At 34.2% G+C, this 21,038-nt stretch overlaps 1 protein-coding gene and 1 long non-coding RNA gene across 2 annotated transcripts; both read left to right on the top strand.

Annotated features, from left to right (window-relative positions):
* The first annotated feature begins 1,680 nt into the window (after positions 1-1,680).
* Positions 1,681-6,279, top strand: LOC131930682 (transient receptor potential cation channel subfamily M member 8-like). The gene is made up of 5 exons (XM_059287266.1): positions 1,681-1,760; positions 4,687-4,787; positions 4,895-5,117; positions 5,303-5,365; positions 6,175-6,279. Exons 1-5 carry the CDS (start codon positions 1,686-1,688, stop codon positions 6,277-6,279), a joined length of 567 nt encoding a protein of 188 aa, XP_059143249.1. The 5' UTR covers positions 1,681-1,685.
* Positions 6,280-18,233: 11,954 nt separating this feature from the next.
* LOC131930681 (uncharacterized) lies at positions 18,234-19,993 on the top strand. Its single transcript, XR_009384153.1, has 3 exons — positions 18,234-18,359; positions 18,653-18,770; positions 19,870-19,993. It is a non-coding gene; the product is annotated as an uncharacterized LOC131930681 (long non-coding RNA).
* The last annotated feature ends 1,045 nt before the right edge of the window (positions 19,994-21,038 follow it).

Here is a 21,038-nt window from a genome sequence, read left to right as displayed (position 1 = left end):
AAATTATAATAGGAATTGATTAAAATACTCTATGTTGACAGAGTTCAGACAAGATTTTGGAAAAATATCGATGTTTTAAGAAAAATTCAACTGCAATTTTGAGGGGGGTTGTAGGCTGAGGTGTGACGTCATTTTAGGGGGGGGGGTCTGGCTTTTGTGAGGATGTGTGACGGGTGGGGGGGGGGTGGGAAGGTAAAAATCGTCAAAAAAAGCGTTGTAGTCATTTATGGATGACCCCTTAACAGAAATGTCTAAATCTGAAAATAACTTAGTTATTATTCGCAAAATGTAATTATAATCACATAGACTTCCTCGATAATTTATCTCAAAGATTAATACATTAATTTTCAAGTTGTTTTTTTTTAGTTTTCATAGAATACATCTTTAAATATTTAATAGAATGTTTACTTGAATGAATGGTAAATTTCATCATTTTCTGATTTTAAAAACGAGGACTTAATTTTGATTAAAAATTAATTACTTTGAAAGGTTACCTACCTTGTAAAGAAACCAAATAACGAAGTCTTTGTTTACTGTTTTCACAAAAAAAAAATTGCTATGTTTATATACGAAAAAAATGGGCCTCTCTCAGATCTAACGGCCCTATGAGGATTTTACTGCGGCAGAAAGTTTATTTTTGAAATCGTCCAGGGTTGTTCTACGATGTCGAGGAGCGGCATATAGGATCGTCGATCTAAATTAATTTTCGATATGTATCGCTCATTAGAATTTACTCGCGGTCACTTGTACTTATCTAGGGCTTTAAGTCTGACCGTCAGTTTTTTTTCATGCGGCTGAGCAATGTTTTTGAAAAACATACAAAAATTAGCAAAATGTACTGAGAAAGAGAGAGAGAGAGAGAGAGAGTACCCTAAATTTTTTTTTTAAGTACCCTCTGTATTTTACATAAATTACAAAGATTGTATAAAGAAATACAACTGATCAGTTTTGACCGCTTTATCGAATGTTCCCAGATATGACATGAACAGATCGGTACGGGGGGTGGGGGATCAACTTCATTCACTACTGTCCGGTCACTTTAGGTCTATTTTCTTACCCAGCGAATACCCGGGTGTGACATTTATGCCGCTCTGCAAAATTTTGACCTGCCACGTCTTCACAGTTTTTTCCATGCATCTCTTCGGCCACGAAGAAATTCTCTCCCCCCCCCCCCCCCCCCCCCCCCCCCCCCGAACGAACTGGAATTTATATAGAAAACACATACTTTTACAAGTGGCCGTCTCCCTGGAAAATGTTTTCCGGCCCCTCCACCCCCCCCCCCCCCCCGAAGATATCAAGTGCTCCCCCGGAGAAAATAGTCTGGAAGAAACACTGCCCATCTGGTAGTGAGGAGAGATGGGGCGGGGGGGGGGGGATAACCAATTCAGAGTGAACATAGCGTAAGATGTTCTAAGAAATATATTTAAATAAGGTACAGCTGTATTATGATAGTAAAAAATCTTTTACAGAGGGGGTCATGTGGGGGTTATAGCCCCCCCCCCCCTAATTCCCCCCTTCCTACGCCACTGACATAAATTATGTTTTTCTCTTTTATTAAGTTGTAGTTTTGTGTAGAATGACACAATACAAAATAATCAATAATTTCATGTTTCGAATCATAAAGGATGACTATTAAAACAAAAGTAAAATTATAATTAGCCTAATTTTCTTTTTAAGTACCATTGATGGATCATTTACATCGTCAATGTCTCTCCAATCGCTCTTTTGAACTGTCAAAGCTTTTTTGGATGAGGCTTGAGGTATTGCTTTTGTTTAAAACTTGCTTAAAATAAACAAATAAAATAAAACCATTGTATGTTTAATTAAAATAAAAAAGTAAATTTCAATTTGCCTATTTGGATACATCGGGGTTGCGGAGAATGCGATTCTGAAAATAGATGTATTGGATTGCTAATAGTTTTGTTATATTTGGTTTCACGTAGAGTCAGAAAATCAAGTTATCGCTGTGGGAGAATTTCGGTTCTTTTTTTGGATTAGGAATGGAGTTAGCATTGACATTAGAGATAAAAATAATTAGTTCATTTATATCGGTAATCTAACAAAACCTTTCTTTAAAGAATCAATTATTTTGGGAGTTATAAAAATTGGTATAACACGTAGGCCTACGATGCGCGGACCTTTGACCACAGGTGCTTTGACCATAGGGAGTTTGACCATTGGTGGTTTGACCACAGAGGGGTTTTGACCATAGGAGTTTTGACCACAGCGGGATTTGGACCATAACGTGGCTTTGGCCATAGGGCCTTTGACCATAGGGGGTTTGACCACAGGTGTTTTCTCAACAGAGGGTCCGTGATCACAGGTGGTTTGTCAACGGGTGTTTGATCACAAGCGTTGTGTCCGCCTTTGACCACATGTGGCTTGTTAATTAGTAATAAAACAGATAGTGTTAGTTGCATCACAAGTTAAAGACAGTTACAAATACTATTGACGTTTCGACCCAAGGTCTTCGTCAGCACACGGTTTGTCCAATGCTGGCGTTTGATAACAAGCTCTTTGTCCATAGGCTATATGGTAAGGATTAATTTTAAAAGTTGTCTAATTATATTCTAAATTGCGGCAGGATATAATAATATGTTAATTTATCATGTATAAATACAAGTCATCTAAACCGTACTAGTATTACTTCTTTGATTATAATGTTAGCATGTTTTTTTTACTTTCTCGTATATACGAAGTATAGAGAAAGCATTGTAATCGTGCACAAAAATCAACTGAAATTTTAACAATTTTTACCGTATTACACCTCAGTCCTTACATCACATCCGAAGTATAGAGGACTTATTTTAATCGGGCAAAAATTATCAATCCAGTTTTATCAAAATTAAGAGGTTTTATGCGTAATCCAGTTTGAAAAACTGGGCGTTGCAATTCTGTCCGTATGTCTGTGTGTGTAAACACGATAACTTGAGTAACGTTACAGCTAGGTTGATGAAATTTCATATATAGGTATTTTATCAAAATCGTAGATCCGTATCAACTTTTGAGCGATTCCCGATAACCGGAAGTGGTACTTTTTCTACTTTGAATTTTTCAAAAGCCTATAACTTGAGTACTATTTCAGATAGATAAATGAAATTTCACATGTAAGTAAAATATCTAATTCTCTACCTTCTGTTTAATTTTGAGTAATTTCCATTGACCGGAAGTAGTAATTTACGCTACTTCCGATTTCTCAAAAAACTAATGTAAATTTTTAAAGTACTAATAATATTGCGCACTAGTATGCACTTTTTTATTTGGCGTTCACTTGGTGTGCAATTAATTTGTCTACGAGATTTTATTCTATTTTTAAAACTTTAGGTATTTAAAATGGATTAAAAATCATGTCTATAGCCCGAGTTCCCATCCCCTGTTGTTTTATATAAGAATATTCGAGAAAGTTTAGGGGAGATCACTCCCGGTTTGTTATACTTTGTTATCCTTAATATCTGTGTATTTTCAAGTACATCAACATTATTTATTTGTGAAACTTGTTATATGTCGCATTATTTGTGTTCCATTTACATTTAAAAATAAATCTATGTGGCCTAGCACCAGCCTTTATGTGAAGACTAAAATATCGTTCTTGACTTTTTTACTTTCTCGTATATACAAAGTATAGAGAAAGTCTTGTAATCGTGCAAAAAAAATCGAGATTTTTACAAATCTCGCCGTTTTACACCTCACTGATACGGAAAAAAATAATTTTGCAATCTTGTCCGTATGTCTTTGTGTCTGTCTGTGTGTCTGTCTGTCGGTGTGTAAACACGATAACTTGAGTACCGTTACAGCTAGGTTGATGAAATTTCATAAATAAGTATTTTATCAAAATCGTAGATCCGTACCAACTTTTGAGCGATTTCCGATAAACGGAAGTAGTACTTTTTCTACTTTAAATTTTTCAAAAGACTATAACTTGAGTACTATTTCAGATAGATAAATGAAATTTCACATGTCAGTAAAAGTTCTAATTCTCCACCTTCTTTCAAATTTTGAGTAATTTCCGTTGAACGGAAGTACTAATTTACGCTATTTCCGATTTCTCAAAGAACTCATGTAAATTTATAAAGTACTAAATAATATTGCGCACTATTATGCACATTTTGTTTTTGGCGTTCGCTTGGTGCGCAATTCTTTTTTCTATGAGATTCTATTCTATTTTTTTTTTAATTTAAGTAATTAAAAATCATGTCTATATACCAAGTTATACAAGAATATTTGAGAAAGTTTAGGGGAGATCACTCCCCATTTATTTTAGTACATGTTAATTTCTATTAATGGACTCTCAGGAAACATGTATAAAATCGTAATAATTGTATCATAAATTAAAATCAAATAACAGTTTACAATTTCAATTTTAAAAAATATATTATGGTCAAAGCCCCGCTGTGGACAAAGCCCATATGGTCATATCCCCTATGGTCAAAGCTGCGCTGTGGTTAAACCCCCTATGGTCAAACCCCCTATGGTCAAAGCACCTAGGACCTAGGCCTACCACTTATTTGAGTAGAATGTGTATGATTTTAAACGCTGTAAGTTTATTTTTTGTCTAACTGATTTCTACCCGCTCTTGATATTTGTTTTCATATTATACTAACTTTGTTTCAAATAAATATACAGTTATTTGCTTATTTAAAGTAATGAAACCTAGATTAATAATTATAATGCATGTTTTTCCCCCAGGACCCACTTATTGCAGCATTATTTTCTTATGCCTATTTCAAAAAGAGTTCCAAATTAGCACAAGACACTGTGCAAAGAATGCAATTAAAATCATACGCTATGTAAGAAATTATTAATTAATCCTTTGCATTAGGTTAAAAGCCAACATTAGACAGCAATCCTAATCTTTAAAATATGAATATAAATTTCTAGTGTTATTCTGTTTCAGTGAATACAGATCTCTTTCTGTAACAATGATTGATGAGCTCTATAACAGAAATCCGGACCTTACAAAGAGGCTTCTCGTAACGAAATTTGATATGTATGGCGATAAATCTTGTATTGAGATAGCCCTAGAATCTGGAAATCGTGATTTTATTTCTCAGCCAGCTTGTATTGACTTGCAGAAGTCGATATGGAATTTAGGTTATTTATGGCAGATTAATGATGAGGTAATACATTTTACAAATTAAACGCCTTAATATTTTTTAGACAATTTGAATTTTGAGGTCTGTAATCTAGTTAAACGTTTTTATTTTTTCAGAATATTTCAAGGATTAATGTAACTAGTGTATTCAAAGTAGTGTTTTCGATGACTACATTTGTAAAGCAACATCAAATTATTTTTTCTTTCCAGAAACAAAAGTTGGATGCTGATAAACTAAGCAGGACAGATTCAACAAATAATAATGAAGAAGATGTAAGCTTAAGGAATTTATCATAATAAGCATAGATATATCTTTGTTAATAACTCGCAATATAGGCCGCTCGAGCTTTGACAACATTATCACACAATCGTTCTTTATATTTTTCGTTGCGAGATAAAACAAATCTTTTTTTTCTAGAACGAAAATTTCAAGTCAGGATCAATTTTATTTAACTCTCTGATCCGCTGGGTAGTAACGTTTTATTTAGCTAATTCAGGTGCTACAATGTTTTGATATTTGATGATCTGTTATTCATTGTGATCGTATGAAAAATAATGATCTATTGGTTTCTAAATATTTTAGCTTTAACACATTGCGTATATTGTGCTTGCATCAGGGTTACGATTGCGTAACTATGTTTACGAGGGAACCTGATGGCCGTTTGTCACAGGCGTTTATACTTCTCAGCTAATCTTGTGACTAGCTATGTCAGAAAAGGCTAAAATATAGATAATAAAATAATAGTTTTCTTCTTCAAAATGTACATTATTGTTTCATAATTACTGTAGCCTACACAATAGTTACATAACGAGCATATAGAAACTAAATTATTACATTTGTTACTCTCACATAAAACAGCTGATGAGAAATGAAAAATAATCGAACCTTAGACAAAGCTAAAGCTCATCGAATAATTATTTTCCAACTATTATTTGTTTTCTTTTTACTATTTTATAGTAACGGTCCTTACAACCTGTCGTTAAATATTAACCAAAGATACCTTATAATAGTCTGCGATATTCGGTATTTTGAAAAAAAAACAATACACGAGTATTTATGTTTAAATGTTTCTATGTTACAGACACAACAAATCGTAAATCATGACAGAACTGTTACAAATTTAAATGGTAGAAAAGAAGATCAAGAGAAAACTCATGAATTTGTCTGCACTGTAAGTAAAATTTAAACCAGTAGAGGCGTAGCAACACTTCCCGGCGCCCGAAGTGAACTTTCCATTAGTATTTTCATTCCTTACAACTTTACTCCAATTAAATTCCCATAAAGATACATTTTCCTTTTACAAAAGATTAGTAATGTCGGGGAAAAAATATGCCTGATCTGAGTTAGAGGGTTGTTTGTCACAGGCAGGCACACTCATTCACCTTGCGCTCCCCTTTTATACCTTACATTCTCTCCCCTTACGTCAGTGAGCGATGTCACAAAAGCATGGAAAAAGTACATAAAAAAACGTTTTAATAACAATCTTTTATGTAATGATGCACTAAAAAGTAGAAAATAAATTATAGACTACTATTTAAATAACTAGCATGGAAAAAACATGACGAGTCGCTCGCACCGTGTTTCCGTTGGCCAGGTACTCTACATTCATGCAACTTCATGTAAAACACAAAAATAATAATCATGCCCAATAATACAGTCTGTTACAATCAGAAACATTTATTGTTTGCATCGGAATACGACATGGGTAATTCGTCGACTGGTTGATGGTATAACGAAACAAACTCGAGGAAACCTACTGGAATCCAACGAATGTTAACAGCTCGAAGTCTTGGATTTCGCAAATGTGCCCTGCCTTCTCCCACACAGTCAACAAAAAATGCAGAGCTAATTGTACTGATTGAAGAAGCAGTAATAATCATTTTAAAGATGGTGGCACCGCCCATGTTTTTCTGATTATAATCAATAAAACGCGTTTTAACACTTTAAGACAATGTGGAATTCATATGCATTTTTAAAAAAATTCAATCGGGATCTATAGCTAAATGTGGAGTCTCTTTTACTATATGGCTCGGAGCTAGATTAGACAGCGGAGAATGAAATAAGAGCATGGAGAAAGTGGTGGTTAAGGCCACAATATCAGTAAATATCATCACTAAGTAGGTGTTGGTGTAAAGTCCACGGAGAAAAAAAAAGAGAAGGAGAAAAAAAATGCCTGAAGAAAATCAAATAAAAAAAGGGATGTGGGAGGCTGTATTTTAAGGGTTCTATCTTCATAACAATCAAGTGAGTTGACGCCTATGCCCCTTAGGAAACCGAAACGAAAAACACGAAGAAAATCAAAAGAGCTTAGAGCAGTGGTTCTGAACTTGGGTTCAATGGAACCCCAGAGACACACACCGACATAACATTCACGATCGGATTTTGTCAATGTGGACGATAAATTAAAACTATTAATGAAGGCGCATATGAAACTGGTAGGGTTCGGTACCTCCAAAAAGGTTATGAACCACTGCCCTAGAATGCAAGCTTATTAGGTCTACTTTTGTTTGTGTCTTTAGAACAATTTCGATAAAAGTGTATTATAGTTTTAAATTATCATTTAGGATGAAAAAAGTAACAAAGCCTAACCTGTTGTCGTGTTGTATCATTTTTTATTTACATCGTTTAGTAGGTCTAGTGGACTGAACCATGTAAAAATTGCAGTATTAAGACTTGTTATGAAACAAGCAATAAAAAAGTGATCTATTCGACTTATGTTTTTAGCTTTTAAAATCTAGTCTTCCGCCCACCCGCTCCTACTGTATGCCATGCCATTTTACTGATCGGATAGCTATTCAAGAATCCGTTATATTAATTTCTCTTTAAGACAGTGAACTAGGCAAGATGTAAGGCAATCACGTAATAGTATCTGATCTCTCTCGTTGAAGTCGAGAGACTCGTAAAAATCTTACAAAGAACTAGTCGCGTCATTTCCTAACAAAACTGGCTAGTGAAATTGTGCATTACGCGTTAATACATTTGGTTCATTTTCTAAGTGTTAAGAGAGTTATCTAATCACCAATCCAGTACAAATGCTTGCGATTTTTGTTCGCGAAAAAGCGCCCCCCCCCCCCCACACACATTCCTCCCAACCATCTGGGACAAAGTTTGTAGAACGGGTTTTAACATAACTAACTTTTTTAAAAGTGTTACACAATTATACAATGCACTTTAGTACAATTAGTTTCTTTCTAAATGCTAGAGGTTGTTTACTCAAAACCCAGTATAATAACGTATTTTACGGTTAAACAATCGTACAAAACGCCTCTTTAAAGCAGGGAAAAAGCTATTATAAATTTTTTAAAATCTTTATCAAAATAAAATGTTAAAAAAATGTGAATTTATTGAGTAATTATTAAAAAGAAAAGCATAATAAAATAAGACAAAATATTTTAATCACAAAGTACTTAAGTGTATGAAGAAAACATGTTTAACACGAATGTTCAGTGTAACGGACACCAATCTATCAGCCAGATAGTTGGCGAACGGTCCCGGATTCGTTTAACTCAGGGGTCTCCAAACTACGGCCCGCGGGCCGGATGCGGCCCGCGAGGTCCTCTTATCCGGCCCGCGGAGATCTTTTTGTCCATGGAAAAAACGTGTGTGGGTGATAGCTGAGGAACGTTGCCCAGTAAAATCAAAGACACGCCTCGAAGAAACTGGCCCCCGAACTGAACTTTGATAGTCAATGCGGCCCTCGGGCTGAAAAGTTTGGAGACCCCTGGTTTAACTGATTATACACAGATGGCGACAAGCCTCAATAAAAGAAAGTTAACACACTAGTTTGCTAGGACTCGTAATTAATGTCTAGGGGAAACACTAGAGAAACTACTGATGCTAACAATACATTTAGTCTGCATATAACTTGTAATGAGTGTACAAAGTCGTGGCAGAACACTAGATTTATACAGGAATAAAATAGATTTACAGAATGAACAAAACCAAACTTACAATTCGTGGGAAAAAATGATATGATACACTATCACAGCTTTTAACACTTCAGAAAAATCACCACGGTTTACACATCACTGCTATAAGCATAAAGAATTACTTAACCACAAGTAATATAAGGATATGCTACTTAACCAACTTAGTACTACACGGCAACACACAGGGCTTATGTCTCTCAACGACGTCTGGTCAATGAACTGCCTCGAGACGCCTGTGCGCAGTCTATTTATAGACTTAGGCAACATGGGAGGTCACCTTCAAATCATAAGGTCATTGGTCGGGGTGGTCATCTGGTCTGAATCAATCAGTCATATCTTGATGGAAAATTTCTGAGTCTAAGACTCTCTTAGTAAGACAGCGGAAAAAACCGGTCATTGCACCACAGACCATATATGGTATTATAACAAATGTAAAAACAAACATTACCAGACCTAAGTAGGTCACATCAGTATTGTAAACCGTTATCTATTGGTCTTAGTATATCCTCCTTTAAACTTTGAAAACAGGGATGGGGGTGGTGGGTTAATTCTTAAATAGCTAGGTTTAAAACCTGTCTAAATGTAAAAGCCTGAATTATAACTATTGATGATATCTACCATGCTGGGTAGCTATTACCAAAAGTACTTTTTAGTTGTTATTGCATGTTACGCTGACTTAACTGCAAAATTAATATCCACGATTTAATAGAAAAATAGAGAAAGCATAAACGATTCTCAGAAAAGTGCATCGAAAAGGAAGGAAGAAAGAAGCACGAGGAGTGCAAAGGCTGTAAGTTTTAAACATTCTACGTATTTAACATTAATATATATATATATATATATATATATATATATATATATATATATATATATATATCTGTATATATATATGTATATATATATGTATATATATATATATATATATATATAGGCCTATAATAACATATATATATAGGCCTATATATATATATATATATATAGGCCTATATATATATATATATATATAGGCCTATATATATATATATATATATATATATATATATACTGATTACCTATATAACAATCTATCTATTTATCTGTGTATCTATAGATCTATCGATCTATTCATTGGTCTTTTTATCTATTGTTCCATTTACTATTTTTTTATTTTTCTATTAATGAGCTATTTAACTTTTTAAATTTGTATCTGTTTATTGTTTACTATTTTTAAATGTACCTATATGTTTATTATAATATATACCTTCTTACCTTTTTTTATTTTGACATTTAAATATAAATTTTTGTGTCTACGTATCCTAATATATAAATCCCCACGTTCGCACATCTCTCTCTCTCTCTCTCTCTCTCTCTCTCTCTGTCTGTCCGCAAAATATTTTCGCCGGACATCACGTCAGAATCGGCAGCGATATATGAAGAACTTTTTACGGACTTTTGTTGAAAATAATATGTTAGATGTTTTAAATGTATAACCACAATTTTAGTTAAAGAAGAAAAATAAAAATTAAAGGCGTATTCGAATGTAGAGAAACAGTATTATTTATGCAACCGGAAAAGCATTAATATATGTGAAAAAGAACGCATAAAACTGTGACGTCACTATTGCTTATACATTAACTAATGACGTCATCTGCCGTGTTTAGAATGAAAAGAAATGAACTATTTCATTCAAATTTGATTTAGATCTACGTACACTATGAAATGTATACAATACAATTTTTCCGGCCTAAACTCATAAAATTTATTTTATGTACCTATTTGGATTCTAGATCTAGAGATTCTAGATCTAGACTAAATCTAAATCTACGCAATAACTAGATCTAGACGTAGACGCTAAGATCTAGATTTAGACTCTAACTTCTCTAAAATCAATTCCAAAAATAAATTTCTATATTAGGACTAAACTATTTCAAGACTTATTTATTTTATACAAAATCTTTGTTTGGAACTGGCTAATTTGGGATAAAAAATTAATTTGAAAGAATAGGCATATTCGCGTAAGTTAAGATTTTAAAATACGTGTTTCATTCTCCGTATTTTATAAGGTGCCTAAATAGCGGAGATGTTAGTGTACATTAAACCACGCAGGTGGTGCGGGTTCGAGACACAGCAAGTCAACTTGGTTAATGTATTCTTTTTTTATTATGCTCGGGCTAAACTTAAAAAAAAAATTCTTTTAGGAATCTAGATCTAGATCTAGATTGTCGGGTGTCCGATAGGGCACTTCCCGGCGCCGCAGGCGCTTCAAATTTGGCATGATCTTGCCTTGGTGCGACAGAACACGGGGGCCGGTTGGCCGAAAAGTCTACGATGTGGGGGTCAAAACTGACCTCGACTGACCGGTACCTTATATGAGCTATAAATCGAAAAAAAATGTCCACGGAGGAACCTCTTCATAACTCTTGAGGTCGTAGACCGACCTTCGGGCGAATTAATTAAGCATTCAAATTCTCAATGTTTTCGAAAGCCTAAGCGAAGCTGGGCAGCATGCCTAGTATATTGTAGAATAGGCAAAGTATAAGTGGTACATCCGTTGTGCCAGAATAGCTTTTTAGCACAGACCCAGATGTTGTGAATGGGAAATTATCGGCCGGACTTTTTTACGCCGAATAGGTGGAGAAAACAGACCTCCAGTGACCACCACCTAATATAGCCTATATCTTTTTTTCAAAAGTCCTCATCAACATAGGTACCAGAAAAAAACTTTGACCTATTTGTGAAAAAAATCTTCAAAGGGGCCAAAGCCGACAATAGGTTACATTTTCAGAGGTCATTACCAGTGTTTCTTCCAGACTTTTTTCTCCGGGGGGGCGCTTGAAATCTTCGGGGGGGCGGTAAACTTTCTTCGGGGGGGCGGACACTGTTAAAAGTATATATTTTCTATATAAAATATATAAATTTCATTTCGTTCGGGGGGGCGGTAAAAATTTTTCGAAGAGATGCCTAGAAGAAACTCTGGTCATTACAGGTACTTTTAAGAAACGCCGGCTCTTTAAACGTTCTATATAATGGGAATTATACGAAACCACCTACGATACGGTGTATGGCTAAACCCGTGTGCGAGTGATAATCTTGCGGTTAATTTCCACCCCAAAGTCGAAGTCATAGAAGACGGCCGATAGTTTTCCATGTGTTTCATTCGCAGGATCTGATACTGAGCCAATTGCTATTCACACAGCTTTCCGAAATATACCCTGTAGGTCATGAGGATATTTTGCCGTATATAAAAATTCTTCTAATAAACGGATATATTTATTTGTTAAAATATATATTTTTATGTTAATGTTAACATGTATATAAACAATTGAATTACCAGAGTTGCTCTTTTAAGATGATTAAACGTCACATTGAAATATTGCCTCTGAAAAGGTAAGCTATTTCTAAAATTTATGTTACTTTATTATAAAGAAGTGCTATCTATTTCTTTGTTTGTTAGACAGTGAAACCTGGTTCGATTTGTGAGCTTACATTGATGTTCCGGATACCGATTTCCGCTACACCAATCTCAAACCAGTGGCGGAACTAGAAATCAAAGGCTCCCCCGCAAAGAAAAAACTAGGGCCCCCTATATATATATATATATATATATATATATATATATATATATATATATATATATATATATATATATATATATAATCTATATCTTAACTGAGAAATTTAGTCTACTACATTGCAATATATAACCATTATGAGAGAACAAACCAGAAAAAATTTAGTCCGAACTTATCTTGCGTTTAGTAATGTATTAAAATCATGCTGGTCAAAAATATATAAAGACGTTAGCTTGATTCGTAAATGGTTTCTCGCGTTATGTTTATTTTTTTCATTTTTGGCTTTTATAATATCAATTTTGAAAATATTGATTTTTATAGCTATACTATTGTATAGTACGTCTTATTTAAGTAACAATTCAGAGAACCAATTGCTTTTTAATATACATAGTACAAAACTATTTAAATGAGCCTCGTGGGCATCCCTATTTTAAAGAAGGGCAGTAAGTCATGGAAGTAGTGCGATTGTTTACCTACTTTTCAAACTATAGCTCTTGTAGATTTTAAAATATTTTTCTACGCAACAATCTCTGCTATTGTAGACCTGTTTTTTTTTTTTTTTTTTTTTTTTTACAAAACCACTTTCAAGATGCACGAAAAACATAATTTTTGAAAAAAAAATTCATTGTTATTTGGTCGGAACTGGGCCCCTAAACGTCCTGGCCCCCCCCCCCCCCGCATTGCGGGGTCTGGCGGTATGGTAGTTCCGCCCCTGTCTCAAACCACTTGAAATTATAGCTCTCTTTCTCTCTCAAAATCACGTGAACATAAGCTGCACCAGGGTTCTATAAAATAATGAAAGTGACTACTCGGAAGAAGCTCTTCCCCCCCCTTCCCCCCCCCCCCCCCCAAGCGCTAGTCTGGTCGGCAGAAAATGCAAAACGAAATAGGCTCAAATTAAATACAATTACTAGCTGCGCAATGGGATCAAATTACCATTTTAGCCTTATTTTTCTGACAAAACTATCTGTACTGTGTTCGAGTAGTTACACTTCGGGCCGGTGAAAGGTCATGGTATACCTATTGAAGTTAGAGTATATCTAGTGAATAGTTCTAGTTTATAAATTAGGTATAACATTTTTTAAATATATTGTAATAACATATTTAAATCTACTATTTAAGTATTTAAGTTTGGTTTAATTTTTATATGCCGTGATACATGGGGTATGAATGCTGTTTTTTTATGTGTGTTAAACTACTTTAGTAAATAAAAATTTATTCATGTTTTTTGCAATCATGTCTACATTTTTAACAAATGTACTTAATATCTATTATTATTAAAAATTGATATATTAATGCATATTAAATGTTTATGTTATTGGAAAATAGTAAAATAAACTAACTACAACTATATTACAATCGTCTTATTCTTAACAGCGAAAAACTAAGAAAAATACTGGAAGTAATAGGTGCTCCGAAAACAATGGTGATTTTAAATGCAGTAAGTTAAAATTTAGTTTTAGTTAATTTAGATAATTGATTCATATATATATATATATATATATATATATATATATATATATATATATATATATATATATATATATATATATATATATATATATATACTAGCCGTCCAGGCCAGGCCCTGCACTGGCCACTGTGAAAAACCCCTCTGAAAATAACCATGACATGTGTGTTTATTAATCAGTATAAACCCGGCATTGCCCATCCTAACCACAACCAACCAAAACCAAAACACAAAAAAACGCAAACATATTGCAAACACAAATACAAACACATACGCAAACACAAACGCAAACACAAACCTAACCACAAACACAAACACAAATAAAATACAAACAAAAATGAAAAAGCCAACAAAAAGAAACCTAATCCAAACGCAAACCCAACCCAAACACAAAGAAAACACAAACGAAAACATACACGCATTTTGCTCACCGTCTACCCCGGGGCGCCAAATCGCATCATGCTGGGTCGCCGGCAGAACTGCCTGTTTTCGACTACAGTACCTCGAATTTATCATTGTCTTTTGCAATCGCTTTTACGGCATGGATAAAATAATCTATTTTAATGCACACCTACTGATAAACCATAATATTTCCCCACCCTTTAGAATAAATCAATCAGTCAGACAAGGTTGCCCCCTATCTCCAATCCTTTATACACTAACACTCGAACCCCTGTTAGAATGCATTAGAAACACTAGAGACATCAGAGGAATCGACATTCCAAACCAATTAAACAAAAAAATTCTAGCGTACGCTGATGATACAGCATTTACGCTGCAAACCGAAAAATCTATCATAATATTAACAGATACTTTCCTTGACTTTGGGCTGGGTAGCGGGTCAAAAATTAACCTAATGAAAACCAAAATCATGGGACTTGGACGTTGGATCAACAAACCAAATTACCCACTAAACATGCTAGGTACCAACAAACTAAAACTTTACGGCATAACCCACTATAGCAACCCACACACCAATAACGATGATGAATGGAAACAAGCCTCAAGCAAAATTCAAAACACCATAGCACTTTACAAATTCAGCTCAACAACAATTTTCGCTAGGTCATCTATAATTAATAGGTACGTCATCCCAAAAATTACCTATATAGCCACGGCTAAAACAATCACAAAGCCAACAATTAAACATCTGAATAAAATCATTAGAGAGTACATATTTCAGACCACAATTTCAAACATTAGCCACAACACGTTAGTACAAAACAAACTTCATGGAGGAATAAACCTGCACGATATTCAGACCAAAATCAATACATTCAGACTAACACACATTAGCAGAATAATTAGCCAACCAAACTTTCACCCTCTAGCTCACTACTATATAGGCATTCAGCTAAACAAACTTACAAAAATCAATAATACAACTCCACATTACATAGGAGGAAAACATAGTCCCTTTTACACAGAATGTTTACAAATATTAAAAAACAACGAAAAACTTGTTCACGAAAAATCACAAAATATCTACAAAAAGTTAGTGCAAAAACTCTCAACCCCACTATACAACAGATTTCAATGGTGTAGGAAATACGCTCTAACAGACACAATAGACACCTTCAAGAACCGACATCTCAAAACCATCACACCCAAAGCCAGGGAAATAACTTACAGACTCATCTACAATTCAACACCCCTAGCAAAACAACAGAAACCATTTTGCAAACTATGCAGACAAAACACACCCGAAACCGAAACGCACGTCTATTTAGAATGCCCCACCATACTAAACATGAAAAAGACGTTAGAAACCAAAATAACAAAAAAACGAGACCTTCAATATCGATATAGTTATAACTCTAAACAAAATCCCAAAACAAAGAGACAGGACGGACCTAGAGCAAAAAGCAAGGACGGTAGCTATATATAGACAGACATTTGGAACAGTAGAATAAAAGCAAAACACGACAAAGTACAGTTCATTTTTAGACTTGTGCTTTGTTTTCCAGAAGTTCAATTAAATGTGAACAATGTCGACAGTTCATTTCTTTGATCTTAGGGCGCGGGTTTGTCCACACTACTAACTAGACATGCCAAGGCACGCTGCAAGCCCCTCGGTGACGACCCAGGTGTCAGGGGAGTCACGGGGCTCCCAGTTACATTACTGCACAGGTGATGGGCGCGACACATTGTTTATTCCGGCAGAGCCCTTCCCTCCCCCGAAAACAGTCTACCGCCCCCCCCCCCCCCCCCGAACGAAATGGAAACTTATTTAGAAAATATATACTTTTACCAATGTCTGACCTTCCCCCCTCGGATAATTTAGCCCGCCCCCTCACCCCCCCCCCCCCCCCAAACGAAAATATCAAGTGCACCCCCCCCCCCCCCGGAGAAAAAAAATCTGCAAGAAACATTGATGCAACACTTGATTAGGTTTAGTCATCGAGTGTTGTAGCGAAACGTATCCCTAGTGTTGTGTGAACTTTTAAACGACTGTCAGTTGTGACCAACCTTCTCATATGTAATGCGCTCAGGATGACACTGCCGCCGGTGGATTCAAGGAGTAACCCCATCCGCTTATGCAAGATCTTGGGGCGCTAAATCACATATTTCCGTTGGGCGTCCCAAGTCCAATATGTAAACAAATGTTAGGCCTATGACAAATCCTTTGCGGGGTTGTACTCAACAGATTCCCAAGTTTTCATGGCGATTGTGTGAATGATGCAGTAATGCATAATAGACAGAAAAATGTTTTTTACATTTACAACTATATGTGGCCAGCTTACGCCTTCTGATTTGGGGGGGGGGGGGAGAGGGGAAATCCAAACATGACGTCACATCTTTTAACGACTAACAAAAAGCCAGACCCTCACACACCCCCCACCTCAATGACGTCATTTCTAAATAGTAATTGACTATTAATAATGTTCAATTAAATCTAAACGTTCTAATTAATTTCTAAATAATTATTTAAAAAATAATCTTACCTTCCCTGTTTTGTGAATTAGATGTGCCTAATACTATGCAAGTAAATTAATATCTGTCTAGTGTCTGACAAAATGTGCTGAATGTACGGTTAGAAAGGAGTTCATAAACGATACATTTATCTCCTCGATACTTGCGAGTCTAAGAATAAGGGATGGGATGGGATGGGGGTTGGCTCGGGAAAAAACTTGAAAGAGACAACAAAACGCCTATGTATCAGCATCGCCTATTTGAAAACTTACTCAGGGAAGATAATTTCAAGTATAGGCCATAAAAGTTTACTATGATATTTCTTGTAAAAGCAAAAACAAGTAAACGTATATAAAACCGAAGTTTCTAGTATTATATTATTTTTTATTACTTGTAGGATACAAGATAGTACAGGATACAAATTCAACCACTATCACAAACCCATATTGACATTGAAAAATGTACAATAGATTTCGGGTCCCTAATCAATACCGCGCGGCAAAGACGAACCGCGCATCATGAAAGCCTCCTTCATATGTAGCGGCTTCCCGTGGACTTTGTTTTTTTTTTTTAAACAATTCTGCAGGCGACAGCGTGTGTTTGAATGTAGGGAAATAGAACTCGGCCTTGAGGATGTTTAAAAAAAATACAATTATAAATAACTTTTTAAATATATAAATAAATTTGACAATTTTTTATCCCCCTTTTTGGTCCCCTTCCCCTGCCCCATCCGCCACAGTACACTTTGGAGTATCGGTCAAACAGTTACGTGTCCTCTATTTAGCTATCAAGGGGGAGCAACGAGTCACAGAAGTCATTCACATTTGAAGATTTGCCTATTTTTTACACTGTAGTTTGTGTAATGGATTTTATTTTTTGCGGGAGAGCGTGGTATATTGACTGTAAAATAAAGATAATCGTACCGCTGCTACAGTATTTTTATTTTACAAACCAAATATCAAGGCAAAAATGCACGAAAATCAAATTTTAAAAAAATTAATTATGGTCGGCCGTGGGCCCCTAAACGGCATGGGCCCCCTGGCGGGGTCTGGCGGCACTGTAGTTCCGCCCTTGTATATGATTAATCTAGCTACTTATTTATTTAATGACATGTAAATTTTGTTACTGTAAATTTGTTGTATTTTGTTTTATGGCAAATAAAAGTATAAAAAAATTATATATATATATATATATATATATATATATATATATATATATATATATATATATATATTCTTTTTAAACTCATTCATTCTTATGTATTTTTAAGCTTGGACTGATAGTGTTTCTGATTCTATATGGAGTTCTACTACTGGGCTACCTAAATGTAAGGACATTCCATAACATTGAATACTATTTGTTTGGATGGGTGCTTGTTAACATATTGGAAGAAATATTTGAGGTAAACAACATAAATTGAACTTATGTAATCTGCTTCATATGTAAAATATATTTGTATAGCCTACATACATACATGCTTTCGTCTTATTTTATAACATGATTTTCGATTTATACATGTCCATATATATATATATATATATATATATATATATATATATATATATATATATATATATATATATATATATACATATATATATATATATATATATATACATATATATATATATATATATATATATATATATATATATATATATATATATATATATATATATATATATATATATATAGGCAAAATCTTCCATGAAAAAGTATTTTCATAGCGGTTGGAATATCGTAGATGTAACTGCATTGGCCTCATTTGTTGTTGGTTTAATTTTGAGACTAGTTGCTTTCTTTCTGGAGACAGGTATATTTGTTTTTTCCATAGAATTATAATAGTAAACTAGGCTACCCATATCCTTGGATAACTGTGGGTCTCGGGGGTCATCTATAAATGACATCACGTCTATCACTTATCGTCACAAAAAAAAACCAGAGCCTACATTCAAAAAGACGCCAAACATCGGACGTTTTAGTCTTCTGAGCATGGGTCTGACCACACTATCCCTTCATATGCTGGCGCACAGGTAAACTCTACACCTACCCAACTCTACTTCACTTGCCCAGTGTCCCGCCAAGTCTCAGACAACATGTTTTTATCGTTTAAAAAAAAAAAGATTAGAGCGGAGCATGGCTCTGACCACACTATTCCTTCATATACTGAGGACACAGAAACACAAAAAAACAAAGATTTATATTAGATATGTAAGGACTAAAATAGTTTAATTAAGAAACTCAATAATTTATTGTGTTTTTATAATTGATTTTATTAGTAACTAATTTTTTTTGGTTTGACCTAGATTCTAGATTTTAGATCTAGGATTGACTTTCCCATCGTCCGAAAGCTTATCTGTAGATCTAGAGAAATGTATTGTATACTCAAATTAGAAGAACTGCTGAAAATTGATTATAGTGTTGGAACGTAATAAATATAGCAAACGGACTTACCGTTAAAACTATAGCCGACAGAAAATTAGCTTTATTATGCGTTAAAGTTTTGAATGGGCAACAAAATCTTCGATGGAAGCCGCCATTATTGTTGTAAATAGAAAAGAATCATTTGGTGTCACCATAAGTAAAGTCATTGTTCTGGACTTTTATAATTTAAGTGGTGTAACTACCAATGAATATATTAATAAATAAATTTATTTATTTAAATAAATTTGTGATTAATAGTTTGGTAAAAAAAATATTCTCTACCTAAATATGTATTTTACAGTTCTACACATAGTGCAGATTCTATCACGTAACCAAACAGACAAACAAACAAAAAAAAAACAACAAATAAATATACAAACTTGTAAACAAACTTTTTAATAATAAATAATAGCTAATTGGTTTTTTTATATTAACAGTAAGTTAATGTTATATTTATACATTTTATTCTTATTTCTTCAATTCTAAAGATTTAGTTTTGGGAGCAGCTCGAATCGTTTTCAGCCTTAATTATTTTCTTTTTTCGATGCGGCTCCTTCATCTTTGCTACAGCAGCTCAAGACTGGGACCAAAGTTCATTATGATTTTAAAAGCTGTGAGATTTTTTTAAAATTTATCTGTATTATATGATACTTTATCCACTATCGACCATTGGGTTCCATTCGTATCTTATTGAGTTATCACTGTCTACATTGTATTTAATTTCCATTAATTGACCGCATTCACTTATTCGTGCAACGACATTATACGGTCAACAGCTCTAAACTCAAAAATCTTTGTGCACACTGACACTGAAATGAAAATAATGTTTATCTTTATATTGGGCTTATACAAAGTAATAAAATAAATCGTACTAAGCAGCTTGTAAGTCTGGGTCTATCTCGCTTAAAATTTGAAATCTCGTTAGCCAAAGGGATATATTATATATTTTCTAATTAAATTAATTGTACCCAGAATGTAACAATTATATTTCTTTTACTGTCGAATTTTGAGTAATTTCCGTTGACCGTAAGTAGTAATTTTCGGTATTTCAGTTTTCTCAAAAAACGCATGTGAATTTATAAAGTACTAATAATATTCCGCACTGTTATACGCATTTTGTTTGTTCACTTGATGCGCAGTTCTTTTTTGCTAAGAGTTTCTATTCTATTTTTAATAGTTTAAGTAATTAAAAATAAATTAAAATCATGTCTATATCGCGATTTGCCATCTCCGGTAGTGTTATAAAAGAATATTGGAGAAAGTTTAAGGGAGATCACTCCCGGTTTTTTTTTTTTAAATCACAACTTTAACTTAGGCTATAATTATCATTAACTAAGCCTACATCATCGTTTACGATTTTAAACATATTTACAATAGCGGAAGTAACTTTTCTTTGTATTTGTTTTATTGATTTGATGAAAATATTATGTCTACGTCTGTGCCTGTGTATGTGTTTGTATATGTGTCTGTGTTTGTGTCTGTGTCTGTGTTTGTGATTGTGATTGTGATTGTGATTGTGATTGTGATTGTGATTGTGATTGTGTCTGTGTTTGTGTTTGTCTCTATGTCCTTGTCTGTGTCTGAGCTTGTATCTGTGCCTAGGCTTACGCCTATGCCCATGTTGTATAAATGGAATCTCTATATTCAAATTTGTTTA

This window comes from Physella acuta, unplaced genomic scaffold (genome assembly GCF_028476545.2).
Source record: "Physella acuta isolate Inbredline_101_S28 unplaced genomic scaffold, ASM2847654v3 ptg001820l, whole genome shotgun sequence".
Classification (NCBI taxonomy): Eukaryota; Metazoa; Mollusca; class Gastropoda; family Physidae; genus Physella; species Physella acuta.
Note: the sequence above shows the minus strand (reverse complement) of the source record. Positions and strands in the feature narration are given on the sequence as shown.